This window comes from Ictalurus furcatus, chromosome 3 (genome assembly GCF_023375685.1).
Source record: "Ictalurus furcatus strain D&B chromosome 3, Billie_1.0, whole genome shotgun sequence".
Classification (NCBI taxonomy): domain Eukaryota; kingdom Metazoa; phylum Chordata; class Actinopteri; order Siluriformes; family Ictaluridae; genus Ictalurus; species Ictalurus furcatus.
The window spans coordinates 17,198,805-17,219,648 of record NC_071257.1 but is presented as its reverse complement, the minus strand read 5'-3'; the positions used below and the strand labels follow the sequence as shown (position 1 = coordinate 17,219,648).

The window sequence follows — 20,844 nt, the reverse complement described above, 5'->3', positions numbered from 1 at the left end:
ATGGATATACACCGATTATTTTATTTTTTTACCAGTAAGGAAGTTCAAATAGGAACAGTAACATCCTCTGAAACTAGCCTAGTCTCGAGTTAGATAACCAAAAAGTTTTATATGTTCTTGGTCTGGTAGTCCTGCAAACAGTGAAAACACCCGAGGCAAGTTTTATGACAAATAGGCTACAACTTTTTGTCCAATTTTCATATTTTTAAAGCAATTAGCCCTCACATGCAAGAAAGAAATGCATGCAAACAGTCTATTTAGAAGCATGTTTTTAAAAGTTTTTTCATGGACAAGAATCTGGTCTCAGCCCCGGATGATTAACAGTAGAGTCCCCTGGACACATCTGTATCTCACATAAGAAAACATATAAATGTAAAGTAGTGAAACCTTTCACTCATATGTTTCTTTTTTGTTGTTCAGTATAGTGTCTTTCTTCATACCACATGCTACAGTATACCACATTATTGCTGTAAGGATCTTGAGTACAGTTCCTAGTACAGTTATTATATGTATTGGTGCTCTGGATGAGCAGTAGGCTACACTTCAGTTTGGAATTTAAGATTGAATACTTTAAATGGTTTAGATATCACACCTTAAAGGATTTCAAGCAATGATGAACAAAAACGTGTATATTTTAGGTCTGTTACATCTGCTATGCAGACATAATAGGTAGAAACCACAGTCCACATCCTTCCCGACTAAAGTTGTCTCACATGACTTTCTTTATCTTACAAACCCACCTGTTACCATAACAGAAAGTACATTACTCTGAAGCTCTGTGCCCTCATGGCATCCAATTCATTAAGCTGGAGGTTACTGGACCTTTTACGTTCCCGACATAGAGGTGACCAGGACGGTAAGAAAACAGATAATCTCGGAATAATAATAATAATAATAATAATAATAATAATAATAATAATAATAAGTCATATAAATAATACTATTTGCCTACTAATAATAATGGTGGTGGTTGTTGTTCTTGTTAGACTTACACTACAAAGAAAAAAAGAAGAAAGAAACTGTTGCGTGATAGATTTATTCACTGAAAGGGTTTTCCCCCTCATCGCACTGAAAAGATGCTTCCATTTTAACCAACAGCGTTTGAAAACTCAGTAACAGGATGAAGGATGCTTTGGAAAGCCTCGATTTCTATATTATAGCATGCGGCACAATATCGTGATTGGAGGTTCATGTAAACATGTTTCCATGCTATAGACTAATAATGCGATCATGTCGCAAACATTTCGATTTTCAAAGGTTCTGGGTCGGTTCCTGCCGCTAAATGGGCTACTATACTAAATAGTTTTACAGACTACATTTTCAAAAAAGTAGTGGCAGCAAAACAGGACATAACATATCATACAGGCTACAGCGCGTAATGAGCAGCACAGATGTGTCTTAATAAAGCACCTCTGCCCGGAAAATTCACGTGCACCGGAAAGTGTTTGTCCGCGTGCTAGTTCCTCCCCCTGTGAGTACAGACTAAGTGGAGGAGGATGCAGTCCATATAAGTAGCACACACACACACATACACACTAATAAACAGAACAGCTGGTGAGTTGACTACTTTTGACTTTGGTGAACTTCAAACAAACTTTACTTTTACAGCCTCAACAGTGAAGGTATTTCTTTATAGGACTCGTATTTTATAATACTCGTATGATTCAGTTACTCTGTATTTTGCCTCCTAACTCAAAACCTCGCACATGGCAATTATTAGTCTGAAACATTCTTGCCAAATCAGCTGTATAATACAGTGATAACCCTAATTCGTTTTGTCCTTAAGCCAGCAAAGCTATTAGATCTACATATATTTAACAATGCCTGTATTCTTTTTAACACTGCTTGTGTGCCTTAGTTACTGTACCTATAATCTATTATTCTTTTCTGTCTTAAAGGAACAATGACTGTTGGATCATCATCCCCCATAGTCAGAAGGGTCTCACCTTCTAAGTGTAAATTTTCCAAATTTAAAATAAGCCTACCATTTTTCAAAAGGAATACCCATATTCAGGATGACATCAAATCTGAAGGTAATAAATTTTTAGCATTTAGTTATCACTCCAACTAGTTAAGATGAAAATAGCTTAGTCAGGTACCTGTCATTAATGAAATATATTGTTGTTTACAGAAAGTGCTCATGAAACGGAGTGTGGGTTTGTGTTGTCTTCGGGTCCTAAGTGAATTTCTGTGCTTCTTTGTCTCCTTTAGAGATTCTGTTAACTTTTCAGCAGAATCTCCAGCAGCATCAGTTTGCAGTTGCAGGGAAGCAGCTGATATGTCGAGAGGAGCGTTTGTTTGCACTGAAACAAGAAGGGATGGGATCCAGCAAGAGCATGTTGGCAGAAGAGGAGGAAGATGAGGAGGAAAAATTGAATAAAGACTTTGAAGACCTTTTAACAAAAGTTATGTCAACAGTTCAGAAATGTTTTGATGTTCAAACTAATGAAGAGAAAGAATTTCTAAAAGAGGCAGTCCTAGCCATCGACCAAGAGGAAGAGCAGGACAGGAGATGGGAAGGGGTTCAGAAAAATGAACGTCCCCCATGGAGGCCGAGGCATTGCAGACTGGCCCATGACCGCCTGCTTCGCAATATGGTTATACAGCGGATGGAGGAGGCAAAGCTAGATTCAAATGTTAACTTTAGGTCTTCAGTTCAATTGGAGATCACTGCCAAGGGTAAACAACTAAAGAAAGACCTGCTAAAAATTGCAAAGAATGTGAAGAGCTGCTACCCAAAAGAGAATGTGTGCCAAATGTATGCCAAAATATACCATCAGGTTTTTTGTGACAAGCTCAGGGAAATTGCTGACTATGGACTTTCTGATGAAGACTGCACACAAGTCCTTCTTTGGGTGAATAGTCTTTACCCTGAGTAAGTGAGGAAAGCCATACCAAGGCATTCTGTAACCTGTAAATGCTATTTATTTTAATATATTATTATTAAAAGTTGTTTATTAATTGAACTACATTTTGCTTTTCAGGATTCTGAGGCATGAAGAGCTTTCTGGGATGATTGACTATGAACATCTTGAGGCACTGTTCCCTGATGATATCCTTGAGTTGTTGGAAGAGCAGTATTTGACCAGTAAAGAGGTATGTTATTGTGTTATTGTTAAATCTCTTATATCTAAGAGCCCAGATAGACTGACCTCAGAGAAACCAGGCTTTGACACATCTTTTTCGGACTGACACATTTAATTTGTATTGTTGCGTTTGTGCTTATTCATTAAGAAGTTTAATCTTGTATAATTTTTGTACCTCATTGTCTCCTTTCTTTGGTCGTGTCGCTAGAATGAGCTATGGACATGGTGTCAAAGAGCCTTGAGCAGTGAGAAGGAAGCTAATCCTGAACTGATGGATAATTGCTACTCAAGCCATCTGGCCATTGATGTGATTCAGGTACTACTACTGAAAATACAGTCAAAGCAATGTACTGAAAATAAGTGAATGTGTGATGTTCTAAATGCAGTTGTGTTTCTTTCTTCTGCAGTGTGTCAATGCTCTTCTCAACTCATCAAAGAATGTGCTGGGCTCTTGGTCAAAAACTCAGAGAATCACACACCAGTTAAAGCAATTCCTTATTAAGTGAGTTCCATTTGTTACAAGCTGGTTTTTCAAAATATTTCTTTTTTATTTATTTACTTAATATTTTGAAGTAGAATCATTTTTATAGACACAATTATGACAATTTTAGCATGAATTGGCCTGTTTTCAGTTACCAGCATTTCCTTGAGAAAGTGATTGAGGATAATCAGGTGAACGCTGATGCTGTATTGAAGGCCAACCTGCCCTGTATCAGAGATCTCAGGTAAGCGTCTGGAAATTTACTTTGGAGTTTTGCAATATGACATTGTACCTCTGGAAGGACCCAAGTGTAAGAGTTGTTGTTTCTCTAGGAATTACATAATGATGAATCCAGACCCCTTCCCTCAACACATCAAGAATGAGTGTATAGATCTGCTGACCAGGACAAGAGACACATGCCACAGTTATTTCACCAAACCGATCCATAAAAATCTCAAGGTAACTCAGATGCAGAAGTGTATTTATTTTATTAACTATTTTACCAATGTATTATCATAATAATGCATTTCATGAATCTACATAGCTTTAATTGATTATCTATTCAATTAGTAGAATTCATACTACTAAAAAGTTTGATTTCTTCTATTAAGCCTATGTGATTAAAGATAGTAGTTAAAAAATTCTCTGCATGCTTCCACAGTGGACATACTCCAAAGTGGGTACCAAAGAATGGCTTAAACACAATGAACATGTGTGTAGTGAATTGCTTGATGGGGTGCATAGACACATTCAGCAAATCAGAAACCTGCATGAAGCATGCCTTAAGGTACAAAGATTTATTAACAGATTTATTAACTGCTGGATACACTGGTTTCTGCGTTCTGGTATATTTTTTTATATATATATATATATATATATACATATATATTGACAGGAGTTGGTCAGTAAGCTTCATGAAGAACTGTTGGCTGAGTATGTGAGGAAAATGATGAAGAAGAAGATCATGCTTAAAGATGAGAAGAAACAACACCAGGCAGCTGAAGCTTTATGCAAAAATAGTCAGAAAATACATGCTCTGTTTACTGAGACTGTAAGTTTTATATACTTCTTTAGGCTGTAACTGTGTTTCTACTTCTTTGGGAACTTTGTTTAAGAGTCTTGTTTCAATGGTCTTCGTGTATAGGGGTCATACATGAAGGACCTGGAAGACATCCTGCCCAAATTAGCTGAACTGCTGAAACTAAATGATCCACAATGCATTGAACTCCAGCTGGTCACCCTCTCTAACATTTACCCAGACCTCAGGTAATGCTCCATCCAGACATGTATGTGCACATTTGTGTAAAATACAGCTTGTACACCTCAGAAACTGATGAAACTATTGTGTTTAACAGTGACGCCCACGTCTCTGCCTGGCTACACCTCAAGGCAAACCTTTCTCCCTCGGACCTCAAAAAAATAAAGAAGACATTCACTATGTATCATGGTCAGACCTCAGAAAGCACTATAGATGGCATGGATTCCCTTCATTCAAACACAAATTTCTTCTCCAAAGTAGCCATTAAGTAATCATCTGAAATACTCTAAAATACCAAATCTTTCTAATTCTCATGATGTATGTTGTCTTTATAGTGTTTTATGCAGTCCCATGTGCAATGTGAAATGATTAAGCTATTGTAAAAATTGTAAATAAATAGAGTACACGTTACTGCATGTTTTTGTGTTTGTATGTGTCTATATCTGAAGTTGGTTCTTAAAATGGTACACTATGGGGACCAGTTCTGACAAATTCAAAAAGAAACAATGCAGTTTTCACTGAATAAATGTTTTTTTAGCCCCTCAAGAACTGCTGAGTTTAACAAAATTAGAGCTTACAGCCATCTAACAGGAATATGGTTTAATTAGTTCTTTAGTTAACAAGCACATTTTTAGGGCAACTGAGATAATACCAATATCTAATAAAACAATTGTGCTCATTTTAATGCTATATCAAGTTTAATAGATAAATTTGCTACAGAGGCACAGAGCTCCTGCCTTCCATGGTATTCTTGTAAGAAAACTCAGCAAAGGATAGTAGGTTTTAGGCAATTTGCTGATTTGGATTGAGTCAATGTAATGTACTGTAACTTGTAACTGCAAGAAAACAGAACATTGTGAATGTGGTTGGATATTCTCCAAGCGTGCCTCTATGGTTTACTTTAACGCTAGTTTAAGTCAAAATATACAATGCTGCCCTCAAGTGGAAATGCTGTGAATTTTCATAAAGGAGTTCTAACGCTTTAAAAAGGTTAAAACACTCAAGTATCATGTTTCTTGCTGCTTGAGGGCAAGAATTACGGCAATAATCTAACAAGCTAAGACACAACAAGGTCTAAATATGAATGTAAAAATAATTTAACAGAAACAAAACAATTTTAATATAATTAAATCAAATGTTGATACATGACACATAGAGCCCTGCCCTTTTGAAATGCATTTCATGTTTATATTTAAACAAATCAATTGTTAAAGTTTAATATCTGTTAGCTTAGTTAGACCTTAGGCAAACACAATGTAGTGTAAATAGGTCCAGTGCAACATGATGAACAATCACGTAATAACTGTGAAATAACATCAAGAAGGCCAATGCAACATTCCACCTCCCCAGGAATAGCTTTAAATTACTACCAAAATGTAGCAAAATTATGATGAGCATTAATATAATTCATATTATTTAGAAAATTAATAAATAAATATGATAAATCGAGCAATAACTGGAATGTCAAAGTTAAAACCATTTAAAATAATTTCCCATAAACCTTCAATTAGTGTTACAATAGTGTCTTTAGACAAAACATTGGGGGGAGAAAACTCATGCACACATGAAAGTCTTGGGCCAGACACTGGTCATCTGCTTTGTCATTATATTCAACAAAGACAGCAGCAGCAGTACACATGGGGATGGGGTCTGAGGTGGTCTCCATTTCTGACATGGTCTTCAACATCCCTACTCACATGAATTATTTTCTTAATCTGTCGTCTTGACAATGCCCCTCTCCAGTACAGTAGGGCAGGTATGTACTCCTCACTGGAAATTACAAATACCACATTTTTCAATTAGGACTTTATCATTAACCCGAAATGTACCAAACTTTGTGCTGGTTTAAATTTGAATTGATTTGAATTTTTTAGTGCATTAGAGTGCATGAGTTTACCTCTCCTCAGGGAATGCGATATACAGTTCCGAGCAGATAAGCTTAAGAGTATCTACATGACGGCACTGCAGAATCTCACCCATTTTCAACAGGACAATTTTCTGCTCATCATCACTTCCATTCTATTGGAGAAAAAAAAGTTCAAATTACATTTGCTTCATTTGCTTTGAATAACATTTTACTGTTCAAATTTAAGCATGAAGAGTGTTTAAAATCAATCATAGCAAACATTCAGCAAAATGTAAAACAAATTCAAATAGAAGCATACAAGTTTGCAGTACTATCATACTGAGTATTCTGTATTGGCAGTTGCTGTATAGCAAGAATTACTTTTACTTTGGATGCCACTTTAAAGAAGTAGTGTAAGCACAATAGGTGGTTATAATGAAATAGCTTACTACTCTCTTGATTTATTCATACACTAAAAAAATAGTCTACATTTATTTTCAAAAAGTGTTCACAGTCGTTTTAAGATGATTAGGGTTCCCGTCTCTTTGTAAAGTGCAGCATTACTTGGCAAGAATGTACAGTATATTAACATTTGAGTTTCTCACCTGTTTTGCAAATTTGGAGTGGAAAAGTTCAGCATCGCACATTATCTTCTTTCCCACATCTTTCCATCTCTTTTCCAATTTTTTGTACTTTCTCTGCATTAAACACTGCAGGTATGCTCTGGTAACACTGTGGTATGCTGCCTTTACAATAAGCTATAAAACAGAGATAAGAAGAGTCACTGTATGTCAAATTATGCATAAAATTGCAATAACATTTAACAGTTGCAAAAACAAACAAGAAAAGCAACATTTTGTAAAATACAATAAGGTTGAAAATAACGTTAGGGAAGTTAGGAAGATTCTCACAGATATATAATTTAGATATCACATTAGTACAGAATGCATACCTCTTTTGTCTCCTCTCCCTGTTCCATGTGCGGTAAAGTTGCAAGCATCTTTTGACTTATGATCATCATATTATTTAAATGTCCATCCTCTTTGGTAAAATACTTCTTTAAATTGTCCTACAATTGTAAAATGTAATACTTTAAAATGTAATATATACATTTATTGTAAATCTTGAATCTGATGACCCAGAGAAAGCCCAGTCACAAAATAAACAAGAAAGCTTAGTGATGTATGTAATATAATGTACAGTATATGTGACTTTTTTGCATGACATTTGCAATAAGATTGTCCTATACGACAGGGGTTCCCAAACTTTTCCGGGGCAAGGCCCCCCAAATGGCATTAACATTTGACCGAGGCCCCCCTTTTGCAAGATGTCTTTAAAACACATTAAAAATACAGACTTCTGATATATCCCCCTTTTTTTTTTAATTAATAATTACATCTTACATCTTTACATTACATTACATTACATTAGGAATTGATTGTATGTGTGTGTGTGTGTGTGTGTGTGTGTGTGTGTGTGGTTGTCTGAGAGTGAGAATTTATTTTTCACACCAAATTGTTGAGGCCCCCTGGGCGCCCCCTGGCGGCCCCCACTTTGAAAACCACTGCTATACGTTACCGTTGTCTGGGGAATTTTATTACGGTACTGCACTTTTTTGGTAATACATGAAAGGACTCACCTTTGCTATGTTTGCAAACAACTGCTGTGCACTGAATAAAGATTGAGTCTCCATGTTTTCTAACATCAGGAGAGTGGATGAATCAGTGTTATTGTTTGAATCAATAATGCTCAGAGCATACGACCTGCAGCAAAATAAAATCATCTCAAACTTAATAGGCTAAATTGTGCAGTACAGGCATGATCTGATAAGTTACATATAGATTATGTAAATTTGTAGTCTTGTTTAAAAGATGATTTAAGATGAAACATTAAACTAAACAAAATTAAATCATTTTAAAACAATCTCCAAATCATACTACCACTCACAATGTCTCTGTTAAGAAAAATGTTTTAGGCTGACAGGAAATTACCTAGTAGACCTTAAGGAAATGTGTCTGCGTGCTTCATATGATTCATTTGCATTTTACATTACATCATTTGACAGATGCACTTATCCATGGATGACGGAAGTGTTTTGTGGACTCCATTAAAAACATGATCTGTGATGTTATTTTTTAAAAATCTAAATCGCAGGCTCTTTACCAAGCTCGATATATTGTTACACGCTAACCGTTGTAAGGATCACCTTTCAAACTCACCTGAGTTGCCTACAGGTATAAATTGTCCTGAAGTGACGCAGTAAATTTGCCTTGTTGGCCCTCTGTGCACTCACATACCTGCCAACACACATTTGTTGGTAGAGAGGAAGTTAATTTTATACTAATTTATATTAATAAAAAACTAAAACAGCTGCCATTCAGTATAGGGCAGAAAATCTAACAAACTCACCTCTGTATGAAACTGTGAAGTTCATCACAACAAAGTCTTTGAACAGCAGTTTTAAGGGTGTGGCTGACTGTTTTACTTGCCTGAATGTGAGCATTCAGTAACTTTAGAGAGATAGAGGGGGTAGCAGAGTTAATGTTGGAGAGATTCTGGACATTACGTGTATTCAAAAATGGGACATCCTATCTGCTTAGTACCTGTATGACATCAAGTTGGACTTGAATGAAAGCCTCCTCACTGCTGTCATCACAACAAACACCATTAGGTTCATCATGTTGCAAGATGCTGTGCAGTGTAGTCGAGATATTTTCCTGAAGGAGTGTAAGGAGTTTCTGCTTTGAATACTCCAACCAGTCAGCCAGCAGGAGAGGGTCCGATACACTGAGCACACAATTCTGTGTGATCAGGCATGCTTTATGGCCCTGCCTGAAATGATAAATAATTAAAGAAATCATGACAAATCATTTGCCAGTGCAATGTGCCAGGATATTGGATCATGATAATTATATTGGTAAAGTACCTACCTAAAGTATGTATTTTTCACCCATTGTAGAAGGAACAAGGAGTCTTTTACTGATGAACTTCTATCCATTAACAAGCGCAGCATGCTAAACAGGCGACGATTATAACTGTCAAGCAGGTAATTGACTAGTCTTGAATCTTCTAAGACTGGAACTAAGCCAGTCACCTTGTTACATATGAAACTCATAGCATCATTCAGGTATTCCCCAGTGTATGGCTGTGAGTTTGTTGGCAGTGCAGGAAAGTTATTATGTACAAACATTTCCACTGCTGTGAGGTAGTCTTTCAACCTGCACTGAGAGTAGCTGTCAGAGCCCTCATTTCCATCAGGTATGATATCACACTGTTTCACCTGCTCAGCTGTGGCTTTTAGCTCCTGTAAATATATGTCTCCAGCAAGTGTATCTATGAAAATTGAAAGGATTGTGTCTTGAGGGGACATTTGGGTATCTGCACCAAACTGGTCTGTTGTGTTCATGAGGCAATCGGTTTGTTGTCTGGGATCTTCTGTAAATTAAACATTGGTATATAAGTTGCATCTGACAAATAAAGCTGCTCAATTAACTTTTATATAGTTCTGGTTTCAACAGAAAAAAAAAAACATTCTACACCATTCTCAACTCAGAGGAATATTGCTATCAAACAAAACAACGTTCTATTGCAAAAATAAATCTGAGAAGTCCTCTCTTGTTGGTGTCAATGCTTACATGGATACATGGAAAGCAAGAAGTAACTAAAATAGTTCTCTTTGTGACTGTCATCGTAACGTCTACATTATGATCACTGAATTGGAATCCTAAATGAACAGTAATAAATGAACATATAACTTACCATCTGCAGCACCAGAGGGCTCTGAACTCACCAAACGTTCCTCTTGCCTATCTTGACATTTTTTCTTAAACAAGGTTTTAAAACTCCTCTTCATTTTTCTTGCTTGTCTTCTCCACTGCAGACCTTCTAAATGTAAACAATGTTTTGTTATTATTATTATTATTATTATTATTATTATTATTATCATTATTATTCTGAAGAGCTACAATTATATCAAACCTCGGTTATTATCCACAAGCTGAATAGCAGCCAGCTTTGAGCAGCCAGGTTAAATACACACCCCACACCCATGGCTGGTATTCCCCAGACGTTAACCAACCAGCTTCATCCACTGCATGCAAATAATAACCCCAGCCACAGTATTTCCCCATTACCTCAAAAAAAATTCCCAAACTTTCCCTATTGGTTTCTTGGCTGGGTAAAGGTACCTATTTGGTATAAATAAATTATAATAATAATAATGTTATTCTAAGCAACTTGCAAGTACCTGGACAGTTTAGTTGAATTTCATATGCCTGGTTCTAAGTATTAGAAAGAAAATTATTACCAGTAATTTGCAGTTTGTACCATACACGTACCCAGTTAATGCATAAGGGTGGTTCATGGGTTCTTTAAAGTTTCATTGGATAATTAGGAAAGGTAGCTTTCGTAAACAATGTACTGTATGTATAAGCAGTCCGTACATGATTTTGCAGTTTCTTGCGACTGCTGCGGCAAATAATACTTGATTTTGCTGTGCCTTTTTCCAAACTTGTGATGCAACTTCTGGAGTTTTTGTGAGAAACTACTTGAATTGGCAAAATTGCAATTGTCTTTCGCAGTGATGTTTGTTGGTAAATGATACCTTTTAGCTGTACTCAATTTCGACGCACGTGAATCGAAGAAGGCTTTGGCTGAAAGCGTGTTGTGATGACGTCACACAACGCGTCTTGGCCCAAATATGTGGAAATTTTGAAAAATTGCACGCTCCTCTGAATATTACGGGGTTTGCTTGATTTTGCATTAATTTCTACGATCGCAAAATCGCTAAATACTGAAGGGACTGTAAAGGTAGGCAGTGTCCGAAATGGCGCACTACCCTACACAGTAGGCGAAAAGCAGTACATCAGAGGGGTGGTATGTCCGAATTCTCAGCAGGCGAGAAACAGTATGTGAGGAATACCCGGATGATGTACTGCTTCCGGTGAGATTTTGCAGTATGCAACCGATGGACAGTACGAGAGTCAAAAAATCCCATAATGCAACGGGACTGGTGCGGACGAACTCAGAAAGAAAGGCCAAAGACAGCGTGTCAGCTCTTATTAAGTAGCAGACCTTGGTTAAGCAGGACTTGTTTAACAGTACCGGAATAAATTGTTAACCTGTTGAAGGTTTAAACAAGTAAACAGATGTCACAGCGTTTGAAACCTTTTTTTTTTTTATCTCCATCATGCCTTAGCATCGGCCAAGCTAACGGCAACGAATTTGCCTGCTAACACTGCCCACATTACATTACTTATTCAGTTAACTTTACTGAAATGCATTTTGCCGTTAGTGCGGTTGCTTTCATCTGTTTGTGTTTGTGTGTGTGTGTGAGATTTTTGTGTTTATGATGACATCGAAGGTCACATGACAATGCCAACATGGCGGATGAAGTATGCCCGTGATTGTATTCATGCTACACGCACGTACTGTTTCTGTGAAATGAAATGGGAATACTGAGCACGAGGCGATGGGATTGTGATTGACATTTAAACGGGCCACTCAGGATGCAGAATGTGCCACGGTAGAGGAGCTCGTCCAATGGATGCCTTGTAGGGGCGGGGCGACTAGTCCACTCGTCACGAGAGGGTTGCTTACTCGTCATCGAGTTTCGGTTGTATTTCCAAGGCACTCTGCCATTGCGTGGTGGCGCAGGAAGGTTCTAGATAGGTAGGAACAGCAGCTGATAACAGTATACCAAAATTGTAAATTTGTATTTGGCTTATTTATTTTAACAATTCGCTTGTTAATCGTGAGAAAATATTTTAGACCTGTTACTGGTAATTTTTCCCAGCTAGCTAACTCGCTGGTTATATAAACTAGCTAACTATCAGGTCATCACTGCTGCTATTATTTCAGATAAATCTCAGCTAGCCATGTTCACTTTTTTCCGGAGGGTTTGATAAGTTATATGACGTGTCTTCATTTTATTCTCAGATTCCAGTATCGTTTCTGGACCTGCTACCTTGCCCTGACTCTTTTCTCTACAGCTCTATCGGGTTACATTCTTTGGATCACAACCCAACAACTCTAACTCCAGCTCGACTGTCAGCTCTTCACTGCGTCGTTGGACGACTAGCGTTGTGTTTATGTCTTTATTTTACGGAAACGGTAAGCGTGTAAACAGTGTCTCAGATCACTGCTGTTAATGCTGGTTAACCTTATATTATATACGACAGAATTTGCCAGACTTGTAATCAGTTTTGTGTATACCATTAATAATCCTACCCAGATGTTAGCGTAAAGGGTGTGAACGACGCGAGGAAATCGGATCAAAATGGCGCCCTACCTACCGTGTGTTCACCATGGTGGCGCACGTACAGCGCAGTTAGCTTAGCTTAGCCTAGCCTAGCCATGACGCACTCTGCACCATGAAGGAAACCGAGTCGAGTTCAGCCACCGCGGCCCACAGTTTAGCGCTTTTATATTTGGCTCATTCATTCTTCAAGAAATTCAACACTCGCGCTTGTTTTCCGGACTGGGAAGAAAGAATATAGATGTCGTCTTGGTTTTATCCATGTTCTCACAGATAGGGACGCGCACACGATGGGAAGCCCTGTGGCTGGAGTATGGAAGTAGCCCAAGTAATCACGAGGGCGAGTCCCAGTACAGTAGTGATGAGAAGTTGGGATCATTTTGCTGACTCTGATCTTTGAATCTCGTTCAGCAAAATGAACGAATCTATTTTTTTACGAGTCATTTCATTCATTTCAGCAGAATATGATTAAAATGTTACATGTTAAATTCCCCAACACATCTCGTATTTGTGCAAAGGTTGATCACATTTGGAATAAAAAATAAACTATAGGCTAATGCAACCAAGGCCAAATGATGAGAAACAGAAATGATTGATTAATTAAGTTCTTCAGGCTATGCAGTCTGTTAGTTCACCTCCCGATCCGAGTCGTCCTTTTGTCACGTCTGTTCCATGGAAACAGAAATAATTAGTTGATGTCTTGAGTCTTCGGGTCCAAGTCGTTTGTTCACCTCGTGACCGCCCTATATGCTGAATGCAGTGGGGCTGTGACGTGATGAACGAATGACTTGACATGAGCTAATCGTGTCTGTGTCTGGTACCATTTATGGGGCGGTCACCGGAAGAACGAGCGACTCGAACCTGAAGACTCAAGTCGTCAACTAATCGTTTCTGTTTCCTGTACAGAACCTATGGGGATGTTGCAGCGCTTGCACGGTCAAAAATGAACGAATCGTTCATGAGCAACACATCACTACAGTACAGTTGGACGATTGTTTTTGTGCATCAACATGCATGAAGAAGCATGTAAAGTTTTACTGAGTTGTTTAAAGATATACATTAGAGCACTGAAAATCACTAAACTGTGTTGGATTTAGGATTCCCTGCTCCACAGTTGGATATGCCTGTTTTAAACCAGCCCTGAGATATGGTTCAACAGCTATTTGTGTTATGTTAACCCTTGTTATGTTTGGTGCGAAATGACCCATACATAAAGCAGAACCACGTTAAACTATATATTTGGTTAATTTTATCTATTAAACATGAAAAAGGGCCAGTTTATTTTGGTGCACTTGCTAGAATTTTCCTTCATATTTGTATTAAACTGGTTATGTTGGTGTCATATTTTTAGCTGGGAATAAAACTGATTATGAAAGTGTCGAAATATCAATTGAGACCAACTGCTTTTTACACACAAAAAGGTGAAATCCCTTTGTTACGTTTCATCCATGTCTTATTTTCACTCCCATCTGACTGATGAAGGATCCCCAGGCATGAGGAGTCGGTTTGTGTGTCTTTACTCTTCCCCAAAAACATACATGTATTCAACGTTTCAAATATTTGGACCCAGCAGGCCAAAATCAATATGACCTTTGAACAGTACACCCATTGCTAAGTAGTGAACAGAGCACAAGGGATGTTATTTGTAGATGTGTCCCAACTTTGCTTAGGTCTGGTTAATGTTTCTCTCATTCACAGTACCTCCGTGTGGAGTTATTTTGCCAATACTGTTTTCATTTTATGTTCAGTTTAATTAAAGTCTGCCGATTGTGAGGAGAAATGACTGGATGGTGTTAAGAAGCTAATCATAGGTGGTATTTGAAATATCCAGCTAATAGCAGTTCTTAAGTAGTATCAATGTGCACTGCTATTTGGCTAATAAAAATGCGTTTGTTTTTTCAGAGCTGTTGCGCAGCTGTTGGAACGCAAGCGGTGTAAACCTAGACCACGAGCAAAGAACCTGCAGCCTCTGTGGCAAAATCTTTTTCATGTCAGAGACCGAGCACGCTTGCAGTTGTTTATGTCATCCCGTCTTCTCCAGACAGAAGATACCCAAAAATCCCCATCCAGGATCTTTTTATTTTGCTGATAGTGCCACAGGTCACTCAAAATGTCTGTTAACGTCAACCGCAGTGTGTCGGACCAGTTCTACCGCTACAAGATGCCCCGTCTGATAGCCAAGGTACTTATTCAGTTGTTTTTATTTATTTAATAAATTTTTGTACGTTTTTTTAGAAGCTAAAGTTGACTTGAAATGGACAGTGGTTTTTACTCATGAGTCTTTTATTTCTCTGACCAGGTGGAGGGCAAAGGGAATGGAATCAAGACAGTCATTGTCAACATGGTTGATGTTGCTAAGGCACTGAATCGACCTCCAACATGTACGTTTTAAGTGATGTGTTTTTCATTTAATGTAGTCAATTTATGAACAATGTAATGCAGAGCTTAATTCATTCCAGTAGGGCTATATGGTGATTTGCACACTCCAAGTTGGCTTACAATGAAGATTGTGTGTGCCTGTCAGATTATTTCTGACAAAATGCATCTCTCTGTGTACCTTAAGATCCAACCAAGTTTTTCGGCTGTGAGCTTGGGGCGCAGACCCAGTTTGACACAAAGAATGACCGCTACATAGTGAACGGCTCCCATGAGGCCAACAAACTGCAGGACATGCTGGATGGATTCATACGCAAGTTTGTGCTGTGCCCTGAGTGTGATAATCCTGAGACTGACTTGGTAAGTAGGAGTGGATGTGTTACTTTGACTCAAACTACATTAATAAATAAATAAACAGGATTGGATTTAATTCACAGTGCACTGTATTTTCTCCCTCAGATTAAATTTGAATTTGTGTCTTTCAGCATATTAATCCAAAGAAACAAACTATTGGAAATTCCTGTAAGGCTTGTGGATACCGGGGTATGCTAGACACTCGTCACAAACTATGCACGTTCATCCTTAAAAATCCACCAGGTAAGTTTCTTTTACTTTAGAGTTTCCATCATGTTCTTCTGACATTGTCGCAAGTTCCAGAATTATTTGCTGATTTTAAAAGAAAATGTGTTTAAAATAGATAATGTGGGTACTGAAGCATGGTTTTTTTTTTGTGGTTGTGTTAGCATAATAAATTCATCGCTTTCCCTGTTTTATAATCACCATTAATGTAGAGAGTGATAGTGGGCCTGTAAAGAAAGAAAAGGGGAAGAACCGAAAGAAGGACAAGGAAAATGGCTCAGGCAGTGGCGATTCTGGGAACCATAATGACATTGATGCGCCGGAAGCTGTGGTGAGTGCTTTTTTGCTCCTTTATCCTTGGTGATGGTCATTAGAATAGAGGTTGCGTCAAGTGGTAACAATAGATCAATTATATGGGTTAAATTAGGACTTTTTTTTTTTCTTTTTTAAAAGTAGTTAGAAATGGCATGTTTTATTTGAGCTTCAGGTTAAGTAAGGTGCATTAACAAATTTTGGTGTGAAAACCTCTACATTTGACACGGAATGGACTCTTCATCCAAAATGTGCCCTGAGTTTAGGATGGTAATGAGGACGACGAGGACTGGGCAGAGGAGACCACCGAGGAGGCCCAGCGTCGGCGGATGGAGGAAATCAGTGACCATGCTAAGAACCTGACACTTTCAGATGACCTGGAGAAGACCCTGGAGGATAGAGTCAACATGTTTTATAATTTTGTCAAAGTAAGTGGATGAGGGTGTCTGTGATTGGGTACTGAGCAAATAAAACACAGGTTAGGGGAAAAAAAGCTGCCTGAGTTGTGTTACTGAATTTACAATGTTTTTTTTGTGGTATCATTGGTCTCTCTCCCCAAATAAGTCTTCATGCATTGGTCGTGATGTGTTGGCTTTGAGGCCGGTAATAAGGAAATATTGAAGTATACAGGCTAGTAATGGCTTTTTATTCTAACATGTTTCACTTCTAGGAAAAGAAAGAAAATTGCACAATAGACTCTGCAGACAAGGACATTCTGGCTGAGGCAGAGCGACTGGATGTGAGGGCCATGGGACCACTTATCCTGAGTGAACTGCTCTTTAGCGAAAACATCAGAGACCAGATCAAAAAATATAAACGTCATTTTCTTCGTGTAAGTCCTTACAATTTCTGGTAATATGATTAAAATGATGACAAGACAAGCAACAGAAGTCTTTAGTGTTTAGCCAGTAATTCACTTCACAAATTTGCAGCCATTCCTTATGAATTTTCCAAAGGTTTTTGGACCGTAAAATACAAATAGTTTCACATTAAACACATCAAATCGAGATTTTCATATTACTCCCAAAAAATTGATACCGAGTATAACGGCGCATACGAAGCATCACATTTCCAGCCTTTAGTCTGTTTGCACCAGTTTGGTACGTTTATTGGTTTGTTTTATTTAAAATTAAAGAACAACTTGGTGCCCATAAATGGCACTAATCTCTGGTGCAAGTAAGCATTACTGGCACAGGAATTGCATCATTTTCAACCTCCAAGCAGTAGAGCTACAAAGTGGGGGGAAAACATTGATACCTCCATGTTCATCTTCGCAACAAGTTTGTTTAGTGTTAATGATGTGAGCAGCCATGTTGATTTGACATCACTTGCTGAACATGAGGAGACTGTCCTGAGTTTACCAATAGGAATTCTGAGTTGAAGGGGTGTTTTTTGTTTGTGTGTATAGTTGAAATTCGGAGTTATGATCTTTAGCTGAATGCGCATATGCATAGGAATGTGTACTCTGCTTTTTCCTCTAATACTGAATCGTTTTCCATTGTTCCATCACTACAGTTCTGCCATAATGATAAGAAGGCTCAGAAATATCTGCTGGGTGGCTTTGAGTGTGTGGTGAAGCTGCACAAAACTCAGTTGCTGCCTAGAGTTCCAATCATACTAAAGGACCTGTATGATGCTGATTTGTTGGAGGAGGACGTCATCCTCATGTGGGCTGAAAAGGTGTGCACATAAATACAGATGACAAATCATTCTTCTTTCTTTTTTTCTTGGTGAAAACTTGCTTGTCATATTATTTTAGTGTGTTAAAACCTGTGGTTTTATACTTAAGGTGTCCAAGAAATATGTCTCTAAAGATTTGGCAAAGGAGATCCATGCGAAGGCTGCTCCTTTTGTCAAATGGCTGAAGGAGGCAGAAGAAGAGAGTGAGGGAAGTGAGCAGGAAGTAGAGGAAGATTATGAGAATGTAGAGGTAAATGTGTTTTTCCCTTTTTATTTGATGCATGGGAGTGTTGACAATATTAAATTCTTGATGATCGGCAGTATAAGGTATGTGAATAGATTAAAATTTTATCTTAAGTTCATTAGAGTTCACGTTGAAAGAAAAATGTGTAGTATAACCCTACTTGTAATCTAACATGACAACTTGTTATAACCATAACATTGTTACATTGCACTTTACATATACTGTATGAATTACAACAATAAAAAAAATCATAATTTATTTTAGCACCATGAAAGAAGAGTAGACAGGTGCTAGCAAGCTCTGCTACAGGAAATGGCATATAGGTGCTAAATTAACTATGAATGTTATACAGAACAGCATGTTAACTTAAGTGATTTCATGGCCTGATTAAATTTTTGTTCTTGCATTTTAAAATTCATTTGTTTTTTGGGATGATCATTACTGTTATAGCCATCAGGGAAAAAATTGTAGATTAACTAATTGAATAAATGTGAACATCTCTCCCAATTCTCCAACTTATCCACAAATGAAATCCATAGTTGTCTCAGTTCTATGATGCCCTTATCATTAGTATGCCCAAATCATAGTACTCTGCATATTTAGATGTTAGGTCTTCACGGCAGTTCGTTAACATTTTTAACATCGTTTTGCTACTAAAATTAACTTTTAGCTAAAGATTGCCTGCCTGCAGTTTTTACATTTCTAAATGTCTGTGTTTGACTCTGTATATTTAAGGCACTTTTGAAGTGTCTTACTTATTTATCCTGCAAATGCAGATTACACAACCTAGTATTGCCAGCTGAAGATGTTAAAACTTTGATGCCACATGCCCATTAAGGTTATGGTAAGCTCTTAGATGTGCCAAAGGCTGATGAATGAGTTCCCACCAGCACCTCAAGACTACGTGGAGTGCTGAAACATCCAACAGTAAACACAACTGTAAATCTGACTTTAAATCACCCATGCAGGCTGAAAACGCTTTAATTAAGCCGAAACCACACTGGGCAAGATGTACGATTCCATTGAATTAATTGTTTCCATCCACACTGAGCATTAAACATGAGCCCAGGTGCTGTGCTGCACTTTTTCTCTACCTTTCCTTCAAATTTGTTATTAAAGCTTAAAACACTTGAAAATAAAGTCAAGTCAGTAACCTTGGTCAGTTTGTCTTTGCTGTTGGGCAGATTTACACTGCAGGTCTTGATTCCCAATTCCAATTTGTTGACTATATCTTAATTTTTTAATTTTTTTTTTGGACGACCTGCATTACATCTTTTACAGTTGACCCATGTCCAATATCTGCATTAACACTATACTCTTCGTGAAACCTCCCAAGGTCACCAGAAAAGCTTAGGCCGAAAAGAAAGTAAAAACCGTGCAATTTGCAATGGATGCAGCCAAAAATATAATGCAAGCTTTTGCTTTCCGCACCATATTTAAAGGTAAGCAAAACACCGGCCTCTTAAGGCAGAGGGGAAAAAAAGAAGAGAGCCCTTGTTTTAGCCTGGGCGAATGTAGCAGTGATCGCTGCTACATCGGTTGGTGTCCACCTGAGTTGACATCATTCGTCACCGTTGCTTTTTCAATGACCTACGGCTCGCAACGACTGGGGAATTTCCGATCTGTCTGCTTACATGTCGGATACAAATGCATGTATCCGATTCATATCAGATTTATTTCAACATATGAATAAGGCCTGAAACTGATCTGAGAATATTGGAATCCATGTGTTTTTTTTCTTGCTTACACGTTTATGGGTCATATCTGATCTGTGCCACATGGGAGGAAAAAATCGGAATTGGGTCATTTGAACCAAGTAGTGCAAATGCGGCCTTAGTGACTTTCAACTCCTCTTCCTGCCCTCTAGGTTGTATACTCTTCCTCTGCCCGTGAACTGAAAGTGGAGACCGTTAAGCCAGAGAAAACTGAGGAGGAGGACGACCTTGACATTGATGCCATTTAAAGAAACAACACATGTTTGGCAGCCAGTTTAGACTATTCAGCTTTCTTTAATGATAAAATGATCAAATTATATCCAGTAGCCTTCTTTTCAGCCGCCTCTCTTATTTTCCATGTATTACCCTTTTACTAGTTTATTCTATCTCTGCTACTTGAGGCATGGTTTTAAAATACAGCTTTCAGTGTCTTGCTGCTAAGCTGTTATGTTCTTTCTCTCTCTGTATTGAGATTTATATTGTGACTTATTTGGTTAATGGATTTAATGATGCGGCATGGTTAGTTGTGATTGTTTTAAATTCTTTAATCATCAAATAAAGGATGCTTTCATGTTATTGAAATTATAGTTAGTGTGGGATTTTGTTTTCAATTTCAAACTGTTATAAATAAAGCAGCCAGGAATAACTGGGGGAATGAAAAATGAGAGAAAGAAAACCAACTTGCACACAGTACATGCAAGTAGTATTTCCTGCATTTATTAAAAGTAAATAAATAAAATGGCAACTGGTCAGGTTTTTATTTCCCTCAGACACCCTGCATTCAAAACAGTTACTACTCTTGTATGACTTATTTAATTCCACACCGACTTCAGTTCAAGCTCTTAAACATATCACAGTCCGATATGCTAATTATTGAAGCACAACCTAATAAACAAGAAATGTCTCCTAACCTTGCTAACTTTGATTAAATGTAGTTATTTGCAATAAAAAGCTAATAAGGTAGAGATACAAATTGTGACTGGGTTACTGACATTGAAATTGTGTTAAACA

General features: G+C 37.8%; 3 protein-coding genes across 7 annotated transcripts; 2 read left to right on the top strand and 1 right to left on the bottom strand.

Moving 5' to 3' along the window:
- Nucleotides 1–753: 753 nt before the first annotated feature.
- tnfaip2b (tumor necrosis factor, alpha-induced protein 2b) lies at nucleotides 754–5,236 on the top strand. 3 transcript variants are annotated; one of them, XM_053621163.1, is made up of 12 exons: nucleotides 754–856; nucleotides 1,899–2,033; nucleotides 2,212–2,875; nucleotides 2,985–3,096; nucleotides 3,295–3,402; nucleotides 3,494–3,588; nucleotides 3,719–3,811; nucleotides 3,900–4,026; nucleotides 4,229–4,354; nucleotides 4,463–4,618; nucleotides 4,712–4,833; nucleotides 4,923–5,236. In XM_053621163.1, exons 1-12 carry the CDS (start codon nucleotides 787–789, stop codon nucleotides 5,095–5,097), a joined length of 1,983 nt encoding a protein of 660 aa, XP_053477138.1. In that variant the 5' UTR covers nucleotides 754–786; the 3' UTR covers nucleotides 5,098–5,236. The 3 variants fall into 3 exon arrangements, with proteins under 3 accessions (XP_053477138.1, XP_053477140.1, XP_053477139.1); XM_053621165.1 differs by lacking the exon at nucleotides 754–856 and adding an exon at nucleotides 1,402–1,554; XM_053621164.1 differs by lacking the exon at nucleotides 754–856 and adding an exon at nucleotides 1,402–1,622.
- A 691-nt stretch (nucleotides 5,237–5,927) lies between these two features.
- Nucleotides 5,928–10,935, bottom strand: si:dkey-196h17.9 (exocyst complex component 3). Of its 2 annotated transcripts, XM_053621167.1 has the most exons (11): nucleotides 10,650–10,935; nucleotides 10,431–10,556; nucleotides 9,602–10,106; nucleotides 9,275–9,503; nucleotides 9,081–9,181; nucleotides 8,891–8,968; nucleotides 8,311–8,434; nucleotides 7,624–7,740; nucleotides 7,277–7,429; nucleotides 6,723–6,844; nucleotides 5,928–6,595 (listed from the first exon to the last, which is right to left on the bottom strand). In XM_053621167.1, exons 2-11 carry the CDS (start codon nucleotides 10,522–10,524, stop codon nucleotides 6,436–6,438), a joined length of 1,683 nt encoding a protein of 560 aa, XP_053477142.1. In that variant the 5' UTR covers nucleotides 10,525–10,556; nucleotides 10,650–10,935; the 3' UTR covers nucleotides 5,928–6,435. The 2 variants fall into 2 exon arrangements, with proteins under 2 accessions (XP_053477142.1, XP_053477141.1); XM_053621166.1 differs by having other exon boundaries at nucleotides 10,431–10,935.
- A 1,303-nt stretch (nucleotides 10,936–12,238) lies between these two features.
- On the top strand, nucleotides 12,239–20,572 carry LOC128605567 (eukaryotic translation initiation factor 5). 2 transcript variants are annotated; one of them, XM_053621150.1, is made up of 12 exons: nucleotides 12,239–12,341; nucleotides 12,609–12,782; nucleotides 14,830–15,109; nucleotides 15,227–15,308; nucleotides 15,491–15,663; nucleotides 15,789–15,900; nucleotides 16,095–16,213; nucleotides 16,461–16,622; nucleotides 16,865–17,026; nucleotides 17,710–17,874; nucleotides 17,984–18,124; nucleotides 19,986–20,572. In XM_053621150.1, the coding sequence occupies exons 3-12, from the start codon at nucleotides 15,038–15,040 to the stop codon at nucleotides 20,079–20,081; spliced, it is 1,284 nt and encodes a 427-aa protein (XP_053477125.1). In that variant the 5' UTR covers nucleotides 12,239–12,341; nucleotides 12,609–12,782; nucleotides 14,830–15,037; the 3' UTR covers nucleotides 20,082–20,572. The 2 variants fall into 2 exon arrangements, with proteins under 2 accessions (XP_053477125.1, XP_053477126.1); XM_053621151.1 differs by lacking the exons at nucleotides 12,239–12,341; nucleotides 12,609–12,782 and adding an exon at nucleotides 14,720–14,738.
- The last annotated feature ends 272 nt before the right edge of the window (nucleotides 20,573–20,844 follow it).

Excerpts from the sequence above, each read along its gene's own strand:
- tnfaip2b (XM_053621163.1), top strand. The coding sequence starts at position 787 with ATGGCATCCAATTCATTAAGCTGGAGGTTACTGGACCTTTTACGTTCC. Across the intron at positions 3,589-3,718 it reads TTAAAGCAATTCCTTATTAA|TTACCAGCATTTCCTTGAGA; the intron begins GTGAGTTCCATT and ends GCCTGTTTTCAG. Across the intron at positions 3,812-3,899 it reads CCCTGTATCAGAGATCTCAG|GAATTACATAATGATGAATC; the intron begins GTAAGCGTCTGG and ends TTGTTTCTCTAG.
- LOC128605567 (XM_053621150.1), top strand. The coding sequence starts at position 15,038 with ATGTCTGTTAACGTCAACCGCAGTGTGTCGGACCAGTTCTACCGCTAC. Across the intron at positions 15,664-15,788 it reads ATAATCCTGAGACTGACTTG|CATATTAATCCAAAGAAACA; the intron begins GTAAGTAGGAGT and ends TGTGTCTTTCAG. Across the intron at positions 15,901-16,094 it reads CATCCTTAAAAATCCACCAG|AGAGTGATAGTGGGCCTGTA; the intron begins GTAAGTTTCTTT and ends CCATTAATGTAG.
- si:dkey-196h17.9 (XM_053621166.1), bottom strand. The coding sequence starts at position 10,617 with ATGATAATAATAATAATAATAATAATAATAATAATAATAACAAAACAT. Across the intron at positions 10,107-10,430 it reads GCCCTCTGGTGCTGCAGATG|AAGATCCCAGACAACAAACC; the intron begins GTAAGTTATATG and ends TTTAATTTACAG. Across the intron at positions 8,969-9,080 it reads CTTCACAGTTTCATACAGAG|GTATGTGAGTGCACAGAGGG; the intron begins GTGAGTTTGTTA and ends GTGTGTTGGCAG.